This window comes from Epinephelus moara, chromosome 9 (genome assembly GCF_006386435.1).
Source record: "Epinephelus moara isolate mb chromosome 9, YSFRI_EMoa_1.0, whole genome shotgun sequence".
NCBI classification, from domain to species: Eukaryota; Metazoa; Chordata; class Actinopteri; order Perciformes; family Serranidae; genus Epinephelus; species Epinephelus moara.
In genome coordinates, this window is record NC_065514.1 from 31,805,901 (window position 1) to 31,828,160 (window position 22,260).

At 38.3% G+C, this 22,260-nt stretch overlaps 1 protein-coding gene across 2 annotated transcripts; it reads right to left on the minus strand.

Moving 5' to 3' along the window:
- Positions 1-3,136: 3,136 nt before the first annotated feature.
- Positions 3,137-21,125, minus strand: LOC126395152 (secretory carrier-associated membrane protein 1-like). 2 transcript variants are annotated; one of them, XM_050052372.1, is made up of 9 exons: positions 20,877-21,125; positions 16,907-16,984; positions 14,848-14,949; positions 14,193-14,304; positions 12,191-12,319; positions 10,076-10,235; positions 8,793-8,894; positions 6,990-7,107; positions 3,137-6,889 (listed from the first exon to the last, which is right to left on the minus strand). In XM_050052372.1, exons 1-9 carry the CDS (start codon positions 20,931-20,933, stop codon positions 6,740-6,742), a joined length of 1,008 nt encoding a protein of 335 aa, XP_049908329.1. In that variant the 5' UTR covers positions 20,934-21,125; the 3' UTR covers positions 3,137-6,739. The 2 variants fall into 2 exon arrangements, with proteins under 2 accessions (XP_049908329.1, XP_049908330.1); XM_050052373.1 differs by lacking the exon at positions 20,877-21,125 and adding an exon at positions 17,819-17,836 and having other exon boundaries at positions 16,907-17,005.
- Between the last annotated feature and the right edge of the window lie 1,135 nt (positions 21,126-22,260).

The window sequence follows — 22,260 nt, forward strand, 5'->3', positions numbered from 1 at the left end:
TTGGCAGCTATAGTTACCAGCAGGGGCGTAGCACCAAATTCTGGGCCCTATGCATAAGCAGTCTCTCTCTCTCTCTCTCTCTTTTTCCACCACTGCTCTTCAAATTTTTCATTTGGTGAATTTGTTAGCAAACAGTTGCTTATACACATCCAGTTTAATGGAGCAACATTATCATTAATTTGGAGTCTTGATTGTGTCTATCTGACCAAACTAATTTTCTCTTTCCTTTTGGCTATGTTTTGGTCTCTACCGACTCCTGGGGGAAATATCTGTCTCTCCAGCAGTTAAATGCTCCACAATGTTCAGCTAGTCTTTAACTGTGTCTGTCTGCTGTTTGCTGCTGAGCAGGTCATGTACTGTGGCTCTTTACAGCCTGTTCACTAAAAACGACACTATGAGAGCAGTGACAATAAACCAAAACAGTAAAGTTGTGGCCAGACAGCTAAAAAATGAGCTGAAACTCTCTCTAAAGCTCTGTAAAGCCAAGGGAAGCTGCAGATTTTGGGATATTTCAGCATTTTCCCACTGTTTTCACGTTGTTATTTGATACATTATTATCATTATTTTATTAAAAGACTGATCATACCACCTCCACTATTCCCTCCCTATCACATGCTTTTATTTGTGCACTACCTGTGTGTGTTTGTGATCACAAAACAATGAGTCCCTCCCCAGATGTTCCTCCCTCCATGTGGACTGTACAGAGAAGCCTCTGGCACAACCCTGTGGCTCCCTTCCTCCACCAGCGCACTCAAAACTAAACACAGGGCTTGATGACTTCCAGATTAGGCACATGACAAATAGTGCAATCTGAAGAGTGCAGCAGAAACTGTTGGCCTGTTTCAGTGCCAGAGGCTTTTAGTTCTGCCTTTTTAGTAGAAAGAGTCAGAGAGGTCGAGAGAGAGGAGAGACACAGTCGTTGACTTTAGTTTCCTTCAACACCTACTCTTAAGTCTTCTTCTCTTTTAAGACACAGACAATTTACTTTACAACATCTGAATCACTGAATTAACTGTTAAATGCAAACTTTTCAGCTGAAGTTTACCAATCAGAGTAAAGTAAAGTCAATGGTTTCTGATCATGTAAATGTATGTCAACCACGGTCATGCACTTCCCTCCACCCACCCAGCTGAATTCATGCAGTGACAGCTGAGAGCAGAGCAGCTGACAGTCAGAGACAGCTAACAGCAAGCTGTTTTCACACACTCCTGTAATGTAATGTAATGTATGAAAGGCATTACAGAAAAGAAGCCCTTGAGTCTGTTATTCCTCCACTGTGCCCCTTCCTGTTGGCACTGGATTGGGTCTGCTACCAGTTTCCTCTTTTGTGAGTGTCGCTGTTTTATTTCACACAGGTTTCTTTTAGCACAGACTGAAGGACTCAGCACTTGGCCTGCAATTGTCTTAAAGTGTGTTAGAGTGTGTGTATATATATATATACACACACACACAGACTTTATACTGCTTCTTTAACAGGTCTGTTGTTGTTGCCACTGCTACTGGGAAAAGTAGCCTATTGAAAAGAAAAATCTAAAACTTGATCAGTCATTTTTTCTGATTTTGAGTCTAAACAGCCTTTAAATGGAGAGTAAAAAACAACAACAATAATTTTTTGAAACTGATCCAGTATTTAGTGACAGTGCTGCAGACAGAAGCAGCAAAACAGGCTGCAATATAACCAGTTGGGGCCTTTATGCACCATCAATTTTTGTCCACTAAAAGTGCTTGTTTTGCCACTGACAGGCTCAGTTTGTCTTTATAAGTGTCTGAAAATATTATATAAAGGATCTCTGCAGAGATGGACTTTTTTTTAACTGTAAGGTCCTTTCTATTTAACTAGAAACAGCCCTGAAACCACCATCACCAAACCCACCAGATATGAATAAACAGTGATTTTTTTTTTTTGTCATAAAACACTTCAAAGTCAACAGAAACAAAATAAAACTCAAAAGAGCTGTCTTGGTTCATCTTTTCAAACAATCACCAGCTCTGATTCGGTTGACATAAACTTGTAATTCACCCAGTTAGATGGGAAAATATGCTGGCTCTAACATGCTCTGACAGGTTTGGTGACATTTTGGAGCTGTTTCTGGTTAAACATAAAGGACCTTTAACAAAAAAGTTGGTTTCTGTAGCACCCTTTTCACAATGTTGTCAGACACCTACAATAACAATGTGAACATGTCCGGGGCAAGCGCTTTCAATGGACATAAATTGATGATGCACAATTGGCCCAAATGTTTACATTGCAGCCTGTTTGGTGGCTGCTGGCTGCAGTGCTTTAACTCAATACTGGACCAGTTTCAAAAATGGTTCTCCCATTAAGTCACTTAAACACAAAAACAAACAAACAAAAGGGTCCAGGGCAGGCTGAAAAATACCGAAGTTACCCTTTAATTACACATAATCTTTGAAACATGGTTTGTTCTGAAACAGGTCCTCAAAGATATTTTAATATTATTTTGAGTAAATAACAGTTTTATTGGACTCAAAGATTACTTTTATTATAGTGTAATATTATTAGTATTACTACTACTTTTAAGTAATAGTAACAAGTACCACTACAACTGTAACTCCTTTGATTACCTACCAAATTAATGCAAGTTTTCGCAGTAAAGCTGTGTTAATTCATCCACTTTTAGTCACTCTGGGAGCAGTACAACAACCTGTAAACACAACACTGGCATTAAAACATACATTTGTGATGGCTAACAAATCCTTATATGACACCCTGGACATTTAGTGGTTAGTATTATGCCCACAGTTATGAATGTGTTCGTTTGTATTATCTCAGTCCCACTATCACTATTTGAAAGCAGTCTTGACAACTACATGAGTTATTTACAACGTTTGCAACTTTTGGAATTATTCATTCTAAATGTGAGAACTCACTGTTCACCTGAGCTGAGTAGCATAGACGTGCAACATATTTGCAGTGAGGTTAGGTTCATCTCATGTTCTATGATAACTACTGACCTCATCTGGTTTTCAGCTGCTGGTGCAAGCCCACCTAAACACTGCATCTGCCCTGTAATACACAGAGTGTGAAGTGTGTTATTTGGTCTTGTCTGGATGTTTATACTACATGCTGCACCAATATAAATGTATACAAAAAAGAGAAACTATGAAACACACATACAGAAGAAGAATTTTATTCAGTGTTAATACAATAAATATACAAAACTCAAAACTACTCAACATGCGACTGAAGGTCAAACCAGAGTGCATCTTAGCATTACACAAATTTAGAGCAAATAACCGACCATCTGTAAATCGTACAAAATATACAAACATCCCTTACTATGTCTTTACAATAATTTAATTAGGATTTATTGTTAGAGATGCTTATGAATTAATTTCATTGTCAGTGTTTCTACCACAAACCATGTTGATTATAAAGCACAGCTTAAAGCCACAGCCCATCTACAGTACGTCACACAGTTCACATTGCATTGCGATCTAACGCCTTTCTCACATTTAGCAAATCAAAAAGAAACAGCAAAATACTGTAAGTGCCACTCAGTTTGATTCTTTTTAAAGGAATAATCTCATGATGCTTTGTACATAAATGTACTCAGGAATACACATGCACTGGTTCATATTAAGCCAGTGTGGAAAAAAAAGAAGTGGACAAAAAGCAAAACAAGGCATGTTGCAGGAAGCTTAAAAAGAAAACAAAAAAAAAGAAGAGAAAAAAGAAGAAAGTCTCTCGAAAGTCAAGAAGGATCCCAGACCCACAGCCAGACTCTGCCCTGCACACAGATTTAAGACTTAAAGGCTGATCCCCTCTATTTACACTCCTACACATCAAATACATACAAAGGCCTAACTGGCTTAAACATGAGACACATCAGACAAAAGAGATCAGACACATTCAAACTGTGGAAACCGCATCGCAGCTCCTGCTGCAGTAACACAAAGTATGAAGAAAAAGACACATTCAAGGACATCTCAGCATGTAAAATGCATTTGAAATTTTTAATGACCACATACTGAAATTAAAGAGACCTAACAAGAATGAATCTTCTGATTTGATTGCCGGAGTTCAGTGATCGTCAATCCAGTTGGCTAATTATGAATATGCAAGCAATTATCAGAGCATTACATCATTACTGGCCCATTTTTTAAATCATCTTTTTAAAGTCATTTTTATTGCAATATATTGATTTACAGCACATCTATTTTAAAAACAGGAGCCAGTTAGAGTCTAATTTAATACAATATATATATATTTATTTTTTTTTAACCTCGTCATGCAAGTGAAGAGTACATCCTGAGTAAAACTGAGGTAAGTCTCCTGTAAGACAGGAAAAAGCTGGAGACAAGTTAGACTTTCCTCTTCAAAAAAACAAACTGTATAAACATGCAGCTGTATATACAGAGTAGTGGATCTCTTCCCGTATGTTAACAGTGCTGTGAATTCATTTCTTTCTGAGATGACACTAAAAAGGTAGGCTTTGTGTGAAAACTATGCTGAACTCAGCTGGTGCGTGGAACATATGTTAAACTATGTACTGACACTAATGAGCAGGAAGGCGAGAGGCCGTTATTAGAAATATCCTTCCATTAGCACAGATTACAGTGTGCAGACAAAGAATCTGAGATTTAAAGTGCAACTTGGAGTAATTTCACTATGGATATGTAGAACATTATAGGCAAAAGATTTCAAGCAGATAAATATTTGAAAGCAAACTTTAAAGTGACAGTTCACCCAAAATCTTTCGAGTATCAAACAGTGCTTGTAGGCGACACAGGTAGCTGTTAAAAGGCTGTAGTTTTGTAGTTGAATTTAGTTAGTTAAAACAGATTCAAACAGTAAAATGTTCACAATTGGTTAAAAAAAAAAAAAAAATCACATCTCATACCACTTTGCAGAGTAATATTACTTCTCCTTTGTCTCTTGTATCTCTACCGCCACTGTGCTGTCAAGTCTACAGGCTTTAGTACTGGATCTTAAACAATTAATCTATTCGTCAATTGGTTGATTGATTAATTATTCATTTACCAAGTAGTGCTGGGTATCGGTAATCGATACCACCAGGGTATCACTGAAATAACCCAGTGCCAAGTACTTCTCAACCTCTCCAGCCAAACAATACCTGTATTTGATCCTTTTTGTTCCCAAGTCTAGAAAAAACATGACTATTTGTATTGTTCTGCTTGCGGCTGATCACCGCAAGCGTTCTTCAACTGGCCCTCTACCGCCACAACTATAACCCGTACAGTCTGCGTATGTACGGTGAAAGTAAGCACCGTGTATTTGATAGAGTTGGCAGTTCAGCGTGCCCAGATGCCACCAAAATGTGCAGAAGGATGGTGCCCTTTTATGCAACTAAATACTTCCTTTCATATGACGGGCACTGAATATAGTGGGGAAAAAAACGAAGTACTGTACTGGTATCACTTTAAGGGTACTGGTATTGGTACTCATAGCAATATTTAAATGATACCCAGCCCTATTTCCAAGCAACATGACTAGGACACTACATCCATACTAGCTCTACAACGTCAACATGATATTATGCTCACAGCAACAATGCCAACATGCTATTGCTAAGCACTTAGCAGCAAAGGCTGATGGGAATGTCATTAGTTTTGTAGGTATTTGGTCATAAACCAAAATATTGAATGATTTGGTATTTAGAGATGATGATGAAAATTTAAGGGATCAAACTGATTACAATGAATCATAAGTGGGACATGATTATCTGAATTAAGTCACTGCAATCCATTGAGAATCTGTGGAGATATTACACTAGAACTACAAACATGAACCTCATGGTGGCGCTAGAGGAAAAGTCAGGCGATCACCACAATTGATGGAAGGGGTTTTTCTATTGCTGATTGAAAAAGGATTAATTTAATTTGAATATATGTCTTTAGCAGATTATTGGATATTGAAAATCACCAGTAGCCCTACAGTCTACAGGGGGAGTGTTTGATACTTACCAAAGAGGATTTTGGGTGACGTATCACTTTAAGTAAGACTACACACTTTCTAAAAACCAAATTCAAGAGGAAAGCAGAAAGTAGAAGAAGGCAAAGGCAGTGAATGGGAATGCACAGCATTCATCTTCAACAATACATGATCACTCCACCAGGGGGCAGCAGTGTTAAGTTATGTACTCATGGAAAACAGCAAAACTAATCAGAGAATGCTGCTGCGTGTGCATTAACCAACAGTAAGTGAGTACTACATGACTTCCATTTGACCAATAATAAATTAATTCAAAAACGAGAAGTAGTGATAGACACACAGGAAGTCAGCGATGCTAGGGAGAACACGTAGTGGAAAATGCCCAGGAAACGTTAAAAAGTCAGACTTAGTTCAGCTACATTTGAATCTGCCTACAGAGGACAGACCCAACATTTAAAGAGGCACACAAACATTCATTTAGTTGGCCACACACACAGACACAAACTCACACAGAGAAAATAAAGTTGAGCACGCTGGTTGAGTGGTAGGAGTGCAGCGTAGGTGAGGGGGGCCCAGAGTCTGTGATGAGAGCTGTGGCCCTGTTTGAATCCTGTTTCCAGTGGTTGTACTGAGATTACAGATCATGGGTGACTGGATGGGTGCCCTCACACGAACCACTTTGATATTGTCAGAAGGCTGCGGGGGGACTCTCCATGTGTTCAAACAGGGCAATTGGCTCAAGTGGAAGCTGGGTGTGAGCAGAGGAGGAAGAGGGGGGCTGGTATGGGTTGGACGGAGAGATGAGCAAGCTCTCTGGGCCAATCAGATCTGCTCCTTGAAGTTTCCTTGTGCAGCCCTGGAGGCGGCATTAGCAGCGGCCGTCTGGACCGTCTTGTTGGACATGACGCCTGTGGCAAACTCCTGCTGAGCCTTCTCAAAGCTGGCACCGGTGGTACGGTACATGGCATGGACCTAACGAGGATGATGAATAGCAAAAAGAGATTTATTACAACTGAGCAGACCTTTAACAGAGAGACTATGTAAACTTCCTTTGGCTTTGCTGTTTGTTCACCTTTTTGAACATGATGAGGGACATGACAGCCAGTGAGGTAAAGAGAGCAGCGATGAGGATCATTATAATCCCCACCGGGATGCTGCGATTCAGGCCGGTCAAAGCTGAGATCCACCCGCTAGAAATGAGAAAGTTGAGTCAAATAGTAATTTTACATATTTTTCTTTTTTGTCAACAATGAACAATGAACATGGGCAGTGTAATTCACACACATTCATTTATTTGGGGCAGCCTGACATAATATCAGCATTTGCTGCCTCATGTTGATTTTCTAGTCAGCCAGCTAGCTAACTTAGCCTGTTTTGGTTTACCCTGTTATATCAATATACAACTCATTGTAAATTTAGTACTGCTGCAAATCTATTATATGACTACTTATCACCGCCACAAATATACTCCAAAAGCAGCTTCATTATTTCCACTATGTAACGTTACTGCCATTCACGTAGGCTACATTCATAACACTACAACACCGCACAAAACAGCTGTTATCACATTAGTTCAATGAAATTGGTCTTCTCTTCTGCTATATCTATCCTTCTGTAAAGTTAACCAGATGTAAAGAGGTGGACACATCTGGATTCACCTCTCCTTACAGAATCTAGCTATGTGCTTTTGAGCAGTTTGGAGTCGATTAACGTTACCATAAGCATGGACAATGTACCCCTATTCAGTTTACCCTATACTGTACCAACTGTACAGACAATGAATAAAATCCCCAGAGTTGCAGGAGTGAACAAAAAACATGGGATCAGGTTTTGTATAGATTTGTAAAAATGAACATTAGCACCAAAAATTAACTAATTGATAACACAAGTACCTCAAGTGAACAAACATCTGAGAGTATGTGAGATCAGGTTTTGTATAGATTTGTAAAAATGAACATTAGAATCTGAAGTGAACTGATTAAAATATGATAGAAATGACGTTATTAAAACGAACTGATTGGCAATAGCAGACCTAGTATATACATTATATAGTCCCAAGGGCACTCAATATACCCATTGTCCTGCCTCGAAGGAGAGGAATGAGAGGGGTAGAGTCATAGGTTAGCTGAATAGGTGCTAATTCTGTGAAATACTGGTTTATTTTGAATCAGTACACTGTCCTGCTCTCATAAATACTGAAATGTGTATTAATCCACAGCTGAAAATAGTCCCCAACCAAGGCACAATTAACTTCTGTTCAAGTAATGTTCCCAACAGTAAGGAGGGAAGTCAGAAAATATTGAGACAAACTAAAACATTTTTGATTTTGCTATGTGCCTCCACAACTACAGTATTAAGTTCAGTTTGACTGGATGTTTTGAGAAAAAAATAAAATAAAATTAACATAGTCACAACAGGGCTGCAGTTAACAATTATTTTCACAATTTATCTATCAGTCTTTTTTTAATTTATTGTTTGGAACATAAAACATCAAAAAATGCTCAAAATCACAATGTCTTACAGTTCAATATGTCAAATGTCTTGTTTTGTCCAACTAACAGTCCAAAACCTGAAGATATTTTAGTTCACTGTAATGTTAAAATAAGTCAAAGCAGAAAATATTGTGCATGAGAAGCTGAGGCAATCAAATATTGTGGCTTCTTTTCTTTTTTTCTTTAAAGACTTAATCAGTTATCTAGAGTTTCTGATTAGTTCACTGTCAAACAACTGAATGACTGAATCTTTGCAGCTCTTAAAAACACATTATAATCCATGATTTCCTCCTTGAGGGCTAGTAGCATTTACGATTCCTGAAAAATTAAAATACACATTGCTGTGGAACAAAATGTTTGTTTTCGTGTTCCTGTTTTCTCACCTGGCGCCCCAACCAGTGATGCCGATACACTGGATAACGTAGATGCCAAACTGACAGATGTACACAAAGAAGAAAGCAAAAAACCTGAACGAGCTGTCACTCCTGCAGAAAGTGAAAAAAAAACAGGCAAAATAATCCTTATTCAGATCCTTTACTTAAGTAAATGTTCTGATACAACTGTGTAGAAATACTGTTTCAAGTAAAAGCAATGCATTCATATACCTACTATAGAAACAGTAAGTAAGTCTTATCTGCAAAATATACTTAAAGGGACAGTTCTCCCCCAAATCAATAATACTTTTTTTCCTCTTACCTGTAGTGCTTTTTATCAGTTTAGATTGTTTTGTTGTGAGTTGCCGAGTGTTGGAGATATCGGCCATAGAGATGTCTGCCTCCTCTCCAGTATAATAGAACTAGATGGCACTCAGCTTGTGGTGCTCAAAGCGCCCAAAAAAATACATCTGAAAAACTCAAGAACAATGTCTCTTTCCAGAAATCATCACCTGTTTCACCTTTCTACCAAAATACAGCCGCCAACTGTTTACTGTGCAGAAGGAAGTGTTCATAAACTCATGGACGAGAGAGGCTGGTGCTCATGACAGCTTCACATGTAAATATTAATGGCGTCCGCCTTGACAGAGCTGTAATGTTAGCTATCTCAGTGGTGCTAGGTGAGCTAGCGGTAGATACACATCCTTCTGCGCAGTGATACTGTTGGAGAGAAGGCAGACATCTCTACAGCTGATATCTCAAACACTCGGCAACTCAAACCAAAACAATCTAGATTGATAAATAGCCCTACAGGTAAAAAAATATTTTTGATTCTGAGGTGAACTGCCCCCTTGAGGTATCAAAAGTGCTTTTTCTTTGATACCTCACATTTTTTCCATGAAAATGTCCGAGCAGTTGAAAGGGGAAATGCCTCTTTGGTGGAAAAGCTAACAACTCTGACATCTGAAACATGACAACTAGACACTTTTTTTGTAAGAGGTCCCAAACCACAAAACGTGAAGAAACACTGGTTTAATCCTAAACAGCGTTTTAAATTCATATATTCACATAATTCTAAATTCTAAATCTTCAACTCAAAATTAATTAGTAACTAAAAATAATTAATAACTAAGCTGTGAAGTGAATGTGGTGGAGTCGAAAGCACAATATTACCTTTGAAACGTAGTGGAGGAGAAGCATAAAGCATGACATGGAAATACTTAGTTATGAATAATACAGCAGTGAAGTGTTTTATTTTGTACATCCAAGGTAAAAATGTTCGTGTTGTTTACCTGAATGCTCCATAAAGTTGTCTGTACCAGCAGACGAAGGAACACGGTGTGAAGAGCATGAACCAGAGGATAGACAAGCCAAAGTCCATCCCACGTGATGTATCCACACAGAACCAGGCCAGGCAGCCCACCATGTTAGCCAGCAGTGTCCCAGTGTGAACTGAAGTACAAGCAGACAAAAAAAGTACAGTGAATGTCAGGAAGGAGCTTTTTCGTGAAAGTGGGACAGTGTGGCAGCCTCGTTGTGTCACTGTATATCAGAGCATGGCTGTTTTTCAGTGTCCAGTGTCCTAACACTGCTGCGCACTGACACTTAATATTTCAACATGTAGCATTGTGCACATACATGCACATTTATTTAATAATTCATTATTACCATTTGCTCCTGGGGTCGTAGCAGTGCCTGCCTGCATGCTTAGAGGCACTGTACACTAACAGAGTGTATAAAACCGAGGGGGTTTTACACCACAGTGTGAAATATGACATTAGCCTGCTGGTTGACATACCAGAAGTGAGTGGGGGTGGTACTGCTGATGTGTGCCTTTTTTATCCCTTCTATTTGTGCCTGGAAAAAAATCCAGTTTGCTGGAGATTTTCGACAAAGAGTATGAAATTCTTTGCTTTTGTTGGACTAATCTGTGAAAACACTAAAAGAGAAGGAGGGAGGGAGGGACAGTATCTGTGAAGTCTGCATCTACACGAACCTTTAAGCAATCATCTGACCAAGTCACTTCATCGGGCCACATGACTGCACCACGTGCCCTCATCATGTGGCTACTGAAAGCCACTTGAAGCCATTCGTTCCCTGAATCCCAGATGGAAATTCAATTTTTTTAAGGATAGAGCTGTAAAGGTTGTTGGTGGAGGAAGAACAGTTGCTCTTACTCAGGGTACGGGGCAGGGGATCTTGGGTAAAATAAATTCAGAGAAATCACATGAGAAAACAGTTTGGTACCAATTTAAAAAAAAAACATTTTGTGCTTGATAAAAAATGTATATATTGTCTTTAGAGCTGCTTTATTTGCAGATCTACACATCCGTAGATACACTGAAACACTATAAGATTAACTTGGACAAGGCCATTTATTGCATTAAATCCAATCAAAGACAAAGACTACATGTTTTCATTCCCCTTCTTCTATGACTTCAAGTCTTTTATTTTGGCAGCAAAGGCCTACAAAGTGTGGACAGAAGCAGTACGTATGAACAGTTAGTATCTACACCTAAGAAAAATACTCAAAATGGTCCGTTCTACAAACTACCATTCATTAAAAACAAGCGTGCCTTGGAGTTGTAATACAGAGTGCAGGGTTTGGCATCTATTTCCCAAAGACCTCGATTGATTAAAAACATCAGAAGCTATGTTATGTGTTCTTTGGTTAATGACTGGGTGATATGGAGAAAATATAATATTTTTTACCAAATACCTCAATGTTGTGACGATGCTGTAGGGCTGACTTTTGATGCTTTCAAAAAAATAATTTCACAAAGAGATTTGTGATAAACAATTATCAGTAATGTGGATACAATGACTACATGGGTAAAGGCAAATAATAAAACAACCAGAAATGTCTAATAAGTTCAGAAAATGACATCACTTTACTGTGTTATAGCCTTTAAAACCAGGATCAGACAAACTTACAATATTATTATATGCAAAATCTGAGACAATAGCTAGTCCACTATCACAATTTACCAATATAATATTGATATATTGCCCAAGTGTAGTTTGGTTAATTAATATTATTATCAATATTATTTTCAATGCAGACCCAAGGATTGTTTGAGGTGTGTGGGGGCTCAAGAGTCAGGCATCCATATATTGTTACTTTACATTCACTATAATATTTTACCCTAATTAAGCAGTTAAGGCTGCCCCTGAAAGTCCAAGATCTAAATCATCATTGGAGACCCCTTAGTCTTGACTTCAAATCAAAATAGTTGCTGATTATTTATCTGTTAATCGACTAGATTACTTCTTCGTTCAGTTTGACTCTTCGTTCTTCATTAATCTGTTGGTTATTTCACTTATTACAGTGCAACAGGCCTACTAATCATTGATATGTCGACGTAAGAAAACCAACGTACAGTGAAGGAATTAAAAAAGCTACTCACACATCCAGAGGTAGTACATAATCTTAACCGTCTTCTGAAACTCGACAGGGATGTCCACTGTGATGTCGTGGTAGAAACAGGGACCCACAGGGAACTTCTCTGGGAGGGGAGGCCAGTTGTTTTTCCTGCCTGAAACAGGACAAGACAAGAAGACAAAGTGTGAGTTTGTGTTTTACACTGGAAGGATCACGTAGCAGTAATAGCCTTGACATAACAGTGTGGTCTGTAAGGACATTGCCTGTGCAAAATGAAGGTAGTCACAGGAAAACCTTTAAAACGCCTCTAGATGCAACATATTCATCATATGGTTGGAAGTAAGATACTAAAGAGTTGGCATGACTGAGCTGAATGACATGGTTTAAAACAGAAGCTGTAAAACAGTAGCCATCACACAGTGCTCTGGAATAAAAGCTTTGGGAATGTATGGGAATAGTTCGGTATTTCGGGGGAATCTGCTTATGTGTTTTCTTGCCGGGAGTTTGACAGACAGACTCTTTTGTCTGCCAAATATGAAGTTAAAGCCTGGAGACTTGGGATGATAACGATTAATCAATGATTGATTCATTGGTTGTTAAGAATTTGATCGAACATGTGAAAGGTAATCAATCAAATAAAGATGTTATTCTGAAATATAACAATGTGTGGTCTCCTACTACATTCAGTAGAACAGCGTATTTGGAAAGAGTGTTTCTAGCCTTAGCAAACAAAGGGCGCAATATAACAGTTTTATGACAGGGCAGCCATCTTGGGGTCTGGAAGAAGGGCGTAGTGGAAAAATTGGAACATGAAGCTGGCAAAGCGAATATGTGTTTCATATGTCTAGGCCTCTGCGTCTTTGTGTGTGTCATAGGCTATGCAGTGCTGTCAGAGAATATGCAATATGTTGCTCTTAGCTTTGATTGAGTATTGTTTGGTATGAGAATTTGTTTTTCTTTTTTTTTTTTTTAAATCAAGATTCATTGACTAATTACTCGTTGATGTTACCAATGATCGATTAAGGAAAATGCTTACAATTTGCAACCATACTAGAGACAAGTACATTATCTTAGCTCAAAGGTAGACCTCTAACTCTGACTTATGAATCTGTCATTATTACTATTAATGCCATTTCTGCTGTTTCAGCAGTCTGTGCTGGTTCCCTGGCAGCCTCATGTTGAGGAAAAGACTTGCAGAAGTCACTGCAGGTAACTTCCTGTAAAACCCTATTTTATTTTCAACAAAAATGGTATGTGTTAATCAGTGACCACCTTTAGAGGTGCTGATACAGAGCCAAGCAAGGTGCTTTCCCCTGCTCCAAGTCTTTATGCTAACCTGAGCTAATTGCCTCTTGAATCCAGTTTCATATTTAGTGCACAGACAGGAGAGTGGTATTGATCTTCTCATCAGTCTCTGCCATCTACAGCAGAAAAAGCTGCACTGGACCTGCACTTATAAGAGGTCATTTTGAGCCTAGAATAACGTCACTAGAATCTAACATTACTGTACCATTGCCGCTAATCCTTGTACATGTGTAGCTTCAACTCAGACATTCAAAACAACGCTGGAGCACGTCACAGTACAGAAATATATATACAGTGAATATATACAGTATCTGTAGAAGATGCAGTGAATTCAGGTGAAGAAAAACCTATAACACAACGTCTTAGTTTGACAAAAAGATTTGTTAATGAACAAGAATGTAGCACAATGTGAAAATGAAAGCAGTGCTCTGTTGGTGTTATTTTGGGTAAAATGTTTTATACAGTTTTATTCATTTATATTTTGGTTTCTCGGAGATGTGCTGTGATTAAGAGGCGGTTTTATTTTGATGATTTATACATTATCAGGAATGTAGCAAAAAATGGGTGTGAAGGCAGTGCTCTGTTGTGACAGTGCAATAAAAATATTAAGTGTACAAAATCAATGAATAATCATGATAAATAATCGGGATCTCAGTACTGATCCCAACAATCATGAATGTCACTTTGGCCATAGTCAAGCAGCCCTAATGTTGGCGTCTGACCTCCTGAAGCACTGAGTGACTGCATCTCTCTCTCCCGGCGGTCCAGCTCTGCAGCCTTCCTTTCCAGCTCCTCCTGTCTCCTCAGCAGCTCAGCAGCAGCTCCGGACTGCTCCTACACATACAGACAAAACACATGTTCAGCACCACAATGGCAGAAGTACAGGGCTGTGTGTCTTTCTGCGTGAATTCTCTGTTTCTACTTTTGGAATAAATCCAATTGTCTACAGGGGCAGCACCAGCGGGAGGACGAGACATCACAGCAACTTGTTCCCAGGAGCCTGGTGACAAATGAGATGCACCATTGCAAGTTATGTCCTCTGGCTGCCTGATTTCTCTCTCCCACTCTGTGTCCCTCGGCAGCTACAAAGCCCAGTCACAGATAGAAACTGCCTCCTGCGGAGCTACTTTCCTGCCCACAACTCAGCATGAAACCAGCTGTCATGTTAATGTATTTTCTGCCTTTGGTAAAAGTATCTCTGCTGGTGGCATGTCATAGTCTGCATGCTTAGATGCAATAATTTTTGCATGATGACAATGTAAAAACTTGTCTGCTAAACCTGCCTTTTCCCAGTGGACCAAAGATCAAAAAGCTAAAGAAAATCAGACAGTGTTTTTGGCTGTGTGAGGTCCAAGCTGCAGGCAGTGATCCCTCTACCTGAGGCTGCGAGTAGGGCGGAGGCTCCTCTGTGGGTTTCATGATGGCAGGTTGTGTGTTGATGGTGGGTGCCGTTGTCTTGGGCGCCATACCCCCAGGCGTCTATAGAGAAGACATATTGTCAGAGCCTGTTATTATGACAGCTGATGTGTCTAACCATGCTGTGACACTGCATTATCAGAAATCTGACAAAATCAGGAAGTTACTTCATTCAAAACGATGAGCATCTCTTGTAACACTGTTCTCTAAAACAGGGACAATGAAAATACAGAAAACAGAGCAACTGTAACTGGCAACATTATAAGCAGTGTTTGCCTCTAGTAAGTCATTAAAATTAAATTATATCAACAGAACTAGCCCTAAGCAAAATCCTTGGAACTGAGGAAAACTCCAAAAGCCTATTATGGTAACTAAATACCACTCAAACCCTTCATGAATGTGTGGAGACTTATGTTTTAATAGCAATGTGTAACAAAACAATTGGTGGGGGCCCCTATAAATTAATTACTATCTATTGCAACCCCTCCTCACTGGTTGAATAAGTTTATGAGTTGTGAGCACTTCAAACAAAGACTGATTTCTCCAGTTAACCTCTCAGATCAATTAATTTGTCTCACTTTTAGATGCTTGAAGTGGTAAAACTATGCAATATTTTACAGGAAGAAGCAAAGATTGAAGAAAAAAAATTCAGTAGCAGTAACAATATTATTTATTTTTCTGTCCCATTAAAGGGAAACTTGCATTTTTCAACCCAGACCCGATTTCCCGCGGTTTTGTGCCTATGTGACTAATGAAGATGACAATTTTTTAAATTGGTCCAGTACTGACAGATGAAGCACTGCAACTGGCAGCTGTGAAACAGGCTGCAATGTAACAAGTCAGGGCATTTGTGCACTACCAATTTAGGTCCTCTTAAAGTGCTTGGTTTTGCCACTGACGGGCTCAGATTGTTATCATAAGTGTCTGACAACATTAGGGAAAGGATTCCTGCAGGGAAAGACCTTTTTGTTGAGGAGTAAGATCCTTCGGTTTAATTAAAAATAGCTCCAAAATTTCTATCGCCAAAACCACCATACTCCATTTAAATAAACAATAGTTTTAATGTTGTAAAACACAGACTCAAGACAAAAACATTACACTTACAAAAAACAATTTTGCTCATCTTTCCACTGTTCCAACAATCACCAACTCTGGTTTGGTTGAAATAAACCATTAATTAAGCCAGTTACATGTGAAAATATGCTGGCTGTATACACACTTAAATTAGTTTTTATTTAAACGTAGTCTGGTGAGTTTGTTGATGGCAATTTCGGGGCTGTTTCTGGTTAAACAAAAAGGTATATCTCTCTATGGATCCATTCCATAATATATGTCAGACACTTGGAATAAGAATATGAGCCTATCAGTGGCAACAACAAGCACTTTTAGTGGACGTAAACTGAAGGTGTAAAAATGCCTCGAGTAGTTACATCACAGCCTGTTTTGTGGTCTCCTCAATACTGGACCAGTTTTACAAATTGTTGCGTCCATTGGTCAATTAGACACAAAAACATTGGAGAATGGGGTCCAGGTTGAAAAATACTAAAGTTACCCCTTGATTATCTCACAGTTGATCAGTTAATCTGAATTTACAGAAAATGTAACTTTTGTAAAAACTTAAGTTTTGGTTTTATTTAGTTTATTTTAGTTTATTTAGTCAATATTTATTTTCAATCTAATTAGTCTAAAAATTCTTAAACCTAAAAGTTTTAAGAATGAGAGCTTAAAAAAAGAAGGACATAAGGTTCCTCATTTTTGGTTGATTGATTTGTGTGGTATAATTATAAAACACAGTTGCAAAGCTTTCTGAAGGCACACTTCATGATAACTGGGAATCATATACCATGCTCAGGGACTTGTCTTTTTCCAATTTCGCAGCTTTTTTTCATTAAAAGTTGCTAATATTTTCACGAGTCACATGAGTCTTAAATAACACGGTTCTCTTCAGAACTGAATCAGTCAATCAATCTATTTGAAGTATGAACTCACTGCCACTGGACTGAGTGTTTAAAGTACTCACTGGTTTGGCATCTGTGAAGGGATTATACTCCTCCAACCCTGGAGGAACAGCCTGTCGTACTTGTGTCACTGATGGATCCTGAGAAAAGACATGAGAACACTTTCAATAAGATAAAACATGAAGTGTTGAAGAAATGCAAAAAATGGCAGCAAATTACTCAAGTGTCATGAATAGTTTAAATGAGTTTAGCAGTCTTGATATGTCTACCCTTGTGTTTTGTCAAGGACAGCAGAACAAACAACAAGAACAAGCAGTGGAAAGCTCTGCGGTGAGAGTAACATGGCTCATGTGAGTGTAAAAACCCTCCATTATTCTGCCAGATAAAGGCCAAACAACCCTGTCTCATCAGAATGCAACAGGCCTATAATTCAATTCTGGCAAAGACGGGATGATTCCAATAATCTTCACGGGAAGACATCTATAAATAACCAAGTCCATGAGTTTCAGATGGGGAGGTGGAGGGGGCAAATGCTTCTGGCTGCTAGAGACAGAAATAAAAAGAGAGACTTTGTGTTTTTTAATACGCTGCGCTCGGCACAAAAACTGCAAAAGCACTTTCTGATCCTTTTAGGCACATTCTTGATTTGCAAGACAAGCACATTTAAACAACGTTGTTCGCAAAGGCTTGTGAATGACAGTTCTACTATGTAAACCAGCAAAGTGAAATAAAGGATGACGCTAACACATGCAGAAAAAGCTCTCCATTGTTAAACCTCACTGCACTATATTTCAAGGATGACAGGAGTGCAACTATGTTTATTTATGGGGTGGATTCAACTATCAAATATCAGCTACCGCAAACTTTAAAAGTACAAAGCTAAGTATCTTTTGCCTCCATTCGCATGTAAAATTCCTGTTCCTGCAGGCATCGGTTAAGCTGTTAACACACGTGTCTATTTATTATAAGCTTACCATCAGCTGCTGTCAGTCACGCACTACTTTCATTCAAATTACTGCCCAAGATTAACATCCAATCTGCGTATTCCTGCAGTGCTATCCTTATCCAGTCTGGGTGCAGTCCTCTCACTGTCTCCCTGACTCTTAAGTTTCTGGGAGCATCTCTTCCGTTGCCGCACACACACAGGCTGCAACTTGTCACCAGACCAGGGTCATAAATATTTCAGAGTATGTTGTGTTTAAAGTTTAATGTTGCCCTGTTGCACAGCCAAACAAACACATGCATATTCAGCAGGATTTCATTTTGAAATCTACGGTCACAAAAGTAAAAAAATCAATCACCTGTTGCATGTCTGTCTGTGTGAAAACTAATTTCACGGTTATGGATTTCCTGTCAACTAATAAGGCACAAACATGTATCTGTCATGGTCCTAATGTTGCTGGAAACAGAACAGGTGCAGAGGTCCTGCTAGCTGAGGCCACTTCATCTGAGACTTCAAAACTTTGCCTGCTGTACTGTGTGACGGTGAAACTTTAATATGGAACACACTGCTGGCTCAGCAGGATGAAAACCAGCTGGAGTCCACACTCTGTGTGGTCTCTACAACATTTGATTAAACCGCTAAGATGACACAATGTGACATCTATGCTTCCTTCTTACCGGACATGGAAACTTAATGTCTGTAATTAGCCTACATCCAGAGAAATAGGCCAAAACAGAATGAACAATCTGATGCATGACTGTATGTCATGAAATGTAGCTAAAAAGGCGCCAGCGGGGATCCTAGCACCACATGTCGCTATGACAGCACCATATGATTTCATGAACTATTGAAGATAGCTCAGAGAAGGGAACAAAGCTCCATTTCTCCTCAGGCCAGAAAAGAAAGTGTGAGCCAATAAATGACAGAAAAATGGCAGAGCAGCAGGAGTTCACTAGTCATGTCAGTATGTTAATGAGGCTCCATGAATTATTCACTTTTCATGCGTCTGTACAGTCAAACTGTGCCGTCAGCATCTCTCCCCACCACACACTGAGTGAGCAAGATGGAGGAATGACTTTTTAAGTTCCTTTGAAATGTTATAGTCTCTAAAATGAGAGGAAACATTTAATGTAGCCATGTGCACATGCACAATAATATCTGTGACATGATGTTTTAGCCAATTATCAGCCTATCTAACAATTAAAAAAAAGTTTGATTTTTATTTTAAAAATGCCAGACATTCTGATAACTTACAAATGTGAGGACTGGTTTGCTTTTCTTTGTATCACATCTTTGCAAAATGAATACTGTGTTTTGTTTAGTGCTGTAGGCAATCTTCACTTAAATTGCTTCTGGCAACTTTTGAAGAGCATTGCCATCATTTTTGACATGTTACAGATCACATGGTTAACCTAAAAAACTTCTCAATTAATCATTTGGTCCATACGACATCAGGACAAAAAATAAGAAAGCCAACTGCAATATCTTACAGCAAAAAAGCCCTTAGTCAATGTCATGTTCTGTCCCCAAACCCCAAAATATTCAATTTATTATCATGTAAGACCAAGAAAAGCTGTGAATTCTCACATTACAGGACTGTAAACCATCAAATGTTTGGTATTTCTACTTAAAAAACTACTTTAATGAGTAGTCAATTATCGAATAGTTACAAAATAATTTTCTTTCAAAACCCCAATCAACTGGGGCGTCGGTAGCTTAGTGGATAGTGCTGGTGCCCCATGTATAGAGGCGATGCCTCGCTGCAGCGGTCGCGAGTTCGACTCCGGCTTGCAACCCTTTGCTGCATGTCGTCCCCCCACTCTCTCTGTCTCCCCATTTCACACTGTCCTGTACATTAAAGGCAAAAAGCCCAAAAAATAATCTTTAAAAAAAAAAAAAATCAAAAAAAAAAAATCAATTAATTGACCAATCACTGCAGCTCTATTACCATTTTCGACATGTGGTTTATCTGCTGTTAAGCCATAATGAAAACAGCCCAAAACTCAAAGACAGTCATTTGAATATCATAGAAGACTAAGAAAACCAGCAAATATTAACATTTGAGTAGCTGGAAGCAGGGAAGTCTGGGCATTTTACCTGAAAAATTATTTAAACATTTAATCAGTTACGAAAATAGTCGCATGACTTATCTTTTCAGCTGTACAGAAAATGCTAATCAGTTTCTGCCCTAGTGCTCATGTTCAGTACACCTGATCTGATGAGGTACATAGAGAGGGAAACACCATTGCAGGCTTGCTGAGGGAGGCAGGCACTTTAAGGGCTAAAGAGCACATGATCAAATGCATGCTTTCACCATGACAAGACACTGTTAACACAAGGGTGTCCATGGGTAATGCCTAAATCAAGCGAACAGCATGATAAGGGCATGACAGTGAAAAAATGTATGTTCTGCTTTCATTTACTTCCCTGTTTTGGAGAGCAGAGTCACTCAAATAACTCTTTTAATATCATATTTGAAATGTCTGACGAACTATTCCCTGAATTCCTACACCTCAGTTTGAATTATTAATATAATATGTGGTTTGATATAGACAGTCCATTGTGAAAAATCACTTTCACTTCAGTCTGCATTAAACAAAAACATATGTACAACAGTTTAGTATATCTAAAAAAAAGGGGTGAACGTTCCCTTTAAAGTTCCTTTGTGGGAAGGGTGTAAAGACAGGTGAAAAAATTAAACACATTATGCAAATATGACTTAAATAAAACACTATCCATCCAACGTGCTACAGTCTAAATCAGAAATAACACCTGCTGCATCACAAGGAAGGCTAACACAAGACATCAAGCTAGCAGCTAACACAACACTGCCTGTTACCTTTACATGTCAAGTCACAAAGTGTACCAATATTAAGTGACAGACTGTACCTAAAGCCTACCAACAAGTGAACTAACGTTGTCCTAACAGCTGCTATTACTATTATTTAACTCACGAGGCTTTATCTCAGCTGCTTAGCTCAAAACAACCAGTGTCTCGATTTGCCTAGCCGAGTAACGCTGTTATTAATGTGAAATAATGCAGAAGCTAATGCTAATGTGGCTAACGTAGCTAGCTAGCATAACGTTACCTGAAATGGGCTGCCGATCTCCGGGTCCGCGAACGGGTTGCTGTCGAAATCTGACATTTTCCCAAGAGGGTAGCTTAAGTCGTCTTTAAACCAACAATTATATACGTATAAGTTAGAGCTGGCTTCTTCTAAAAAACCGTGTCGTGTTGAGGTAGACGCAAGAGATGAAACACGGTCGGAGGTGAAGTCAAGTGTTGACTGTGTCCAGAGATACTATCGCAGTGGAGGATTGGTCACCAGCAGCGGATCACATGCGATGCAAACGAGACGCCAGGCGGAAGTAAAGAAACGTCATGTGTTTTATTTAGTTTTATTTTGCGTGAAACGTCACGTCCTACATTACCAGAGACTAGAAGAAGACAGTATTTCACTTTTTTATTTCACTATATATTCACAAACATGTTTTAGATTAATGTACCCAACTTTCTAATAAATAATAAAATGTTGAAATAAATATGTGTGATGTGATGTAATGCTATATTTTAGTCGAAATGAGATTGAAAATAGCATGTATATGTACCAGTTTTTTTAAATTATTTTGGTAAAATTTCATATTCACAAGAAAAACGATCAGGAACTGAGCTGACTTTCCTGCACTTCATTTATGAATTTCAACAATAGTAGTAGCAAGACATCTGAGTTATTAAATGATTATGAAATAATGCATATAACACATAAAATGTATATAATAACACTTATTTTAGTTTTGTCTACATATTTTGTTCTTGTTTATTGTTATCTGTGTATCTGTATATGAACTTGTGTACACTAAGCTTCAACCAAATCAATTAGTTGTCAGCTATTAAATCACCAACTAATTTCATAATCGATTAATAATTTGAGACATTTTTTAAGACAAAAAAAATTGAATTCTCTGATACTTGCTTCCTAAATGTTAATATTTTCTGATTTCTCTACTCCTCTATTACAGTAAACTGGATATCTTTGTGTTGTGGACAAGACATTTGAGGATTTCATCAACATTTTTTTTTATTACCATTTCCTGACATTTTATATACTAAACAACTAAATGTTTAATTAAGAAAATAATTGACAATGAAAATAATTGTTAGTTGCAGCCCCACACTAAAGAAAGTAGAGAAAAAATACCAGTGTATAAAGATACTCAGTTACAAGCAAAAGTCCTGCATTAAAAATGTACTGTATATGTAGTCAAGTACCATACAAATCTGAGTTACTTGTACTTACTTAGTTAATTTCATGTTCTTTTATACTGCTCCTTAACAAAAATTGAGAAGGAAATATTGTACTTTTTACTCCACTGGATTTGATCATTTTAGTTACCAGTTACTTTGGAGCTTGAGGTCAGTAATGTTAAGATATGATAATACTTTATAGAACCCTAAAAGTAAATTCACAAGCC